Source organism: Micromesistius poutassou (genome assembly GCF_964030765.1).
Source record: "Micromesistius poutassou genome assembly, chromosome: 19".
NCBI lineage: Eukaryota > Metazoa > Chordata > Actinopteri > Gadiformes > Gadidae > Micromesistius > Micromesistius poutassou.
In genome coordinates this window covers 7,458,158-7,462,153 of record NC_140289.1, presented here as the reverse complement: position 1 = coordinate 7,462,153, position 3,996 = coordinate 7,458,158, and the positions used below count along the sequence as shown (strand labels likewise).

At 47.0% G+C, this 3,996-nt stretch overlaps 1 protein-coding gene across 1 annotated transcript in view; it reads left to right on the top strand.

Annotated features, from left to right (window-relative positions):
• Positions 1-3,328: 3,328 nt before the first annotated feature.
• Positions 3,329-3,996, top strand: part of gphnb (gephyrin b) — a gene marked incomplete at both ends in the record, with an annotated part of 84,093 nt that continues 83,425 nt past the window's right edge. Inside the window, 2 exon segments of the mRNA XM_084483647.1 lie at positions 3,329-3,344; positions 3,347-3,391. Of these exon segments, the coding sequence (XP_084339773.1) occupies positions 3,329-3,344; positions 3,347-3,391 (61 nt within the window).

The window sequence follows — 3,996 nt, the reverse complement described above, 5'->3', positions numbered from 1 at the left end:
GGCGCTGTACTCGGATGGTCTCGGCCAATCACAGCTCACCATCCCTCTCTGGACCATCTCTATGGAAATGTTGTGCATGCTGTTGGGTAATTTAACAAGCATAAATATATTTAGAAATGTTCTTTTTCGAAACGGGAAAATATTAATCCTGCACTTTCGTTATGTTTCTACTGCAGCACTGCAGTTTCCCAAGAATAAAGCATGCCTATCTACAAGTCAAATAATAGTGAATTAGTGAATCTATCTATATAAATTGTTTAATTCTGGTCCACCTTTACCCTCCCCTGGGAAAAATGTCAGATGATAGTAAATTGTCTGAAAATGATATAGCTGCAACTAAAAACCAGGCCACTAGAGGCTGCTAATGAGAAAACGTGCATAGTGCAGATTTAATTCACGTGAAAATATGAAAATAATTTGGCAATTGCAGGATGGTGTGTTTAATTGGGATGGAGGCCTGTAAAACGCACAGCTGCAGGGTTTATCATGCATTTAACTACTCCTGTCCTGCTCCATGTCTTTACTTGCAGGAATGAGGACCAGCATTGGACCAGGAAGTTAAACTTTAGGGCTCTTTGGGGAATCGTTCCTGCTTATGTTGCCATGCGGAACAGGTTATTGTTGTGTCCCCTTTTTAAAAAAAAACCAACATAAACATCTAGTATTTGTTCACAGTCCTCACAGACGTCACCAGAGGAGATGATGAGGCTGAGTAAGGATCGTTGATGATGACTACACTCTGAGTGAGAAAAGTTCCATATTGTGTAAGCGCTTATATTTAACTATCAATACAACAAAGTGATTATCACCATTACAGATAATATACATGCACCATTCAGCCACTGACGCTTACATTCAAAGTGACTTACATGTGAATATGAAACACATTCATGCGTCATGAGACATTATAGAGCAGGATAGGAATACAGGGGAAAGATGCCTACAAAGACTGCAGACATTGGGATCCTCAACCAGGCCCCTTTGTCCTGGGAGCTGAACACCCTCACCAAACCGGGCCCCTGTATTATACACGGACACAAGGGTCAAGCCAATAACAATCATAATAGTAAGAGTTACATGTTAAGTAAAATACAGTTGTTCATGGTATTCTGTGAAACATCACCAAGGTTGGATTGTTCTCATCATGTCATGATTTTATCATTTTGAGGTGCATGAAATTGTATGTTTGTTTACGTGTGCGTTGATCTGCTCAGGTTCCGAGCTGTAAACCCCACGCAGGTTTGTGCAATGGAGAATAATAAAGGCTTGGCTCACCTATATAACGAGCCATGCTCGGCAAGCTTGCACATCAGAGATGCGGCAATGAACAGATTAACCATATGCATGTCAGATGTATATGCTAGAATGTATGCTACACACACACACACACCCACACGCACATACACACATATCTGTGTGCTTACATGTGTGGACATGCATGCATGCAAGAACACACACACACACACACACACACACACACACACACACACACACACACACACACACACACACACACACACACACACACACACACACGGTGTACATACATGTGTGTGCATACATGCATACACACACACACACACACACACACACACACACACACACACACACACACACACACACACACACACACACACACACACACACACACATCCAACCGAAGTCCCCCAACACCAGCACAGCAAGCAGGGGCTTTCAGCGCTTTCTCTGCTGTTGCATAACACACACGCACACACAGACACATCTGAAATACACACATACACACAAACTGTGTATAGCAGAAAACTGCTCCCCCCCCCCCCCCCCCTATACTGCATTTCCCGAACAACTGTGGTAGGGGCTTCCCCGCACCATGAAGGCATGCAGGAAGATATGTTTGTTTCCCAGGCCCCTCAGCCTATTGGAGGGATGGTGAGGAATGAGCTTTCATTTGTTTTCATTGGACAAGCTAAGTTGGCAGAGGTTAGCATTTAAAAAGATCAATATTAGAAGAAACAGTCCCCTCCATGGATCACAGTATTCCTGGCATTACTGATAGGAACAAGCCTTCCTTGTTGTCAATTAGCATTGACAACAAGGCAAAACATTCTTGTAGTGTAAATCCTGCTATACACTGGATAGACTCCAACCCATCTTCTTCCCAGGACCCCTGGTTTCACCTCACTTCAGTTTAATGCTCGTTTAAATTATTAAACGTAATGTATTTGAACTACATTGTTGGGAGTAGGCTATTGAAGTTGCAACGAATCTGCCAGATGCTTAGATTAGTTGGTTTGTTCGTTTGGTTGGTTTGTTGCTCTGCACGTGTAGAGAGACTACGTGTGTCCATGAATGATGTATATTTATAGATTCCCCACAAAAGGGAGGGAAGCTATACTTTATTCCATGAGCACAAACAAGGAATTATACACCATGGAACCCTGCAGTGTGGTCTATAAATAGAAGCGGTTCTTTTTTTGTGTGTTGCCTCGGGTTGGAGTTGGATTGCATTTTTACAGGTCACACTGTGATCCTCTCTTAAACCTCTGCACAGAGACCTACTCGACACGTGACGTCTCTGGAGCCGCCGTCCGCGCGCACCTTTTCATCTCAGAGGATGGTTTCATCGGAACGCCTCATCTGTGCCTCGAGCCGCATCATCAAAACGAGTAGCGGGAGGGGGGAGGGGGGTGGATTGACGTCGTCGTCGCGACGCTGGTAGACGTTCTCTCTAACCCTGTGAAAGACTTCACAGCAAATCAATAGCGGCCTCCATAAGAATTAATCTCGAATCCACACTACTACCACCACCACCGTGGCAGTCCGCCAACCGACGTGTGTGGTGTGTGTGTGTGTGTGTGTGTGTGTGTGTGTGTGTGGTGTGTGTGTGTGTGTGTGTGTGTGTGTGTGTGTGTGTGTGTGGTGTGTGGTGTGTGTGCGCGTGCGTGCGTGTGTGTGTGTGTGCGTGGTGTGTATGTGTGTGGCGCGCAGCAGTGTATATTTGTGTGTGTGCGTGTGTCCGCGTGCACGCGTATCTATGCACGTGCGCGCGTATCTATGCCCGTGCATTTGTGTGCACGCACACGGTTTAAACAGCCCCCGCAAGAAAACCTTTCCTTTTTTTTGCCGCGCGCCGCACGGCCCCGTTATCTGTAGGTGTCCCGATCGCTCGACTCTCTACTTATCTCGCCTTAGCGGTTGCTGTATCATTTCCCTCCTCCTTTTTCCTCCTCCTCTTCCTCCCCCCTCCTTCTCCCCATCCCCTCCCTTCCTCTCCAAGAGTTCGATGCGATCGGCTCTTGCCCTGCCGTGCCGAGCTCTCAGTGCGGGGCGACAGCGCTGCTTGAACATGGCGTCAGACGGGATGATTTAACAAACCACGACCACCAAATCCGGGTCGGAGTCTTGACAGGTAAACGCATCCTTTTCCCCATCGGCTCGTTGTGTAGTGTGTGGGGGGGGGGTCTGCTGCTGCGGCGATTGTGCATGATGTGTGTGTTTTTTTGGGGGGGGGTCTCTTCCACTCGCTCGTCTCTTGCCTTCGGATCCTCTCCCGGGCGTCATACATGTCGGTTGGGTCGGTCGCGTCTCCATCTCTGCTGTTCTAGTGCACCGCCTGTCAGCGCCGGGAGGACGACGCTGCTGGCTTTTAACGTCTTGCATCTTTTTTTTGAATAATATCTCTCTCACCGGTCGCAACCCTCGCCAGCATACATATATATATATATATATAATATATTATATACACACACACCCCGCCATCCCCTTTTAACGCAATGATCCTCATGGAATTAGTATTCTTTCGCATTTCGCGTGTCCTCTCCCCTCGTCTGCATTCATTGTCGTGGCTTTTTTTTTTTTTTTTGGTGTAGCCACTCTCTTCCCCCGCACACCCCCCCCCCCCCCCCTTCTGAACAGAGCACAGTGATGTGTATTGAATAATGCATACTGTATGTATCTGGGTATCTGGTACCGGTCCAAATCCCTGCACGGTGACAGCAGAGAGTCCTGAGCGCT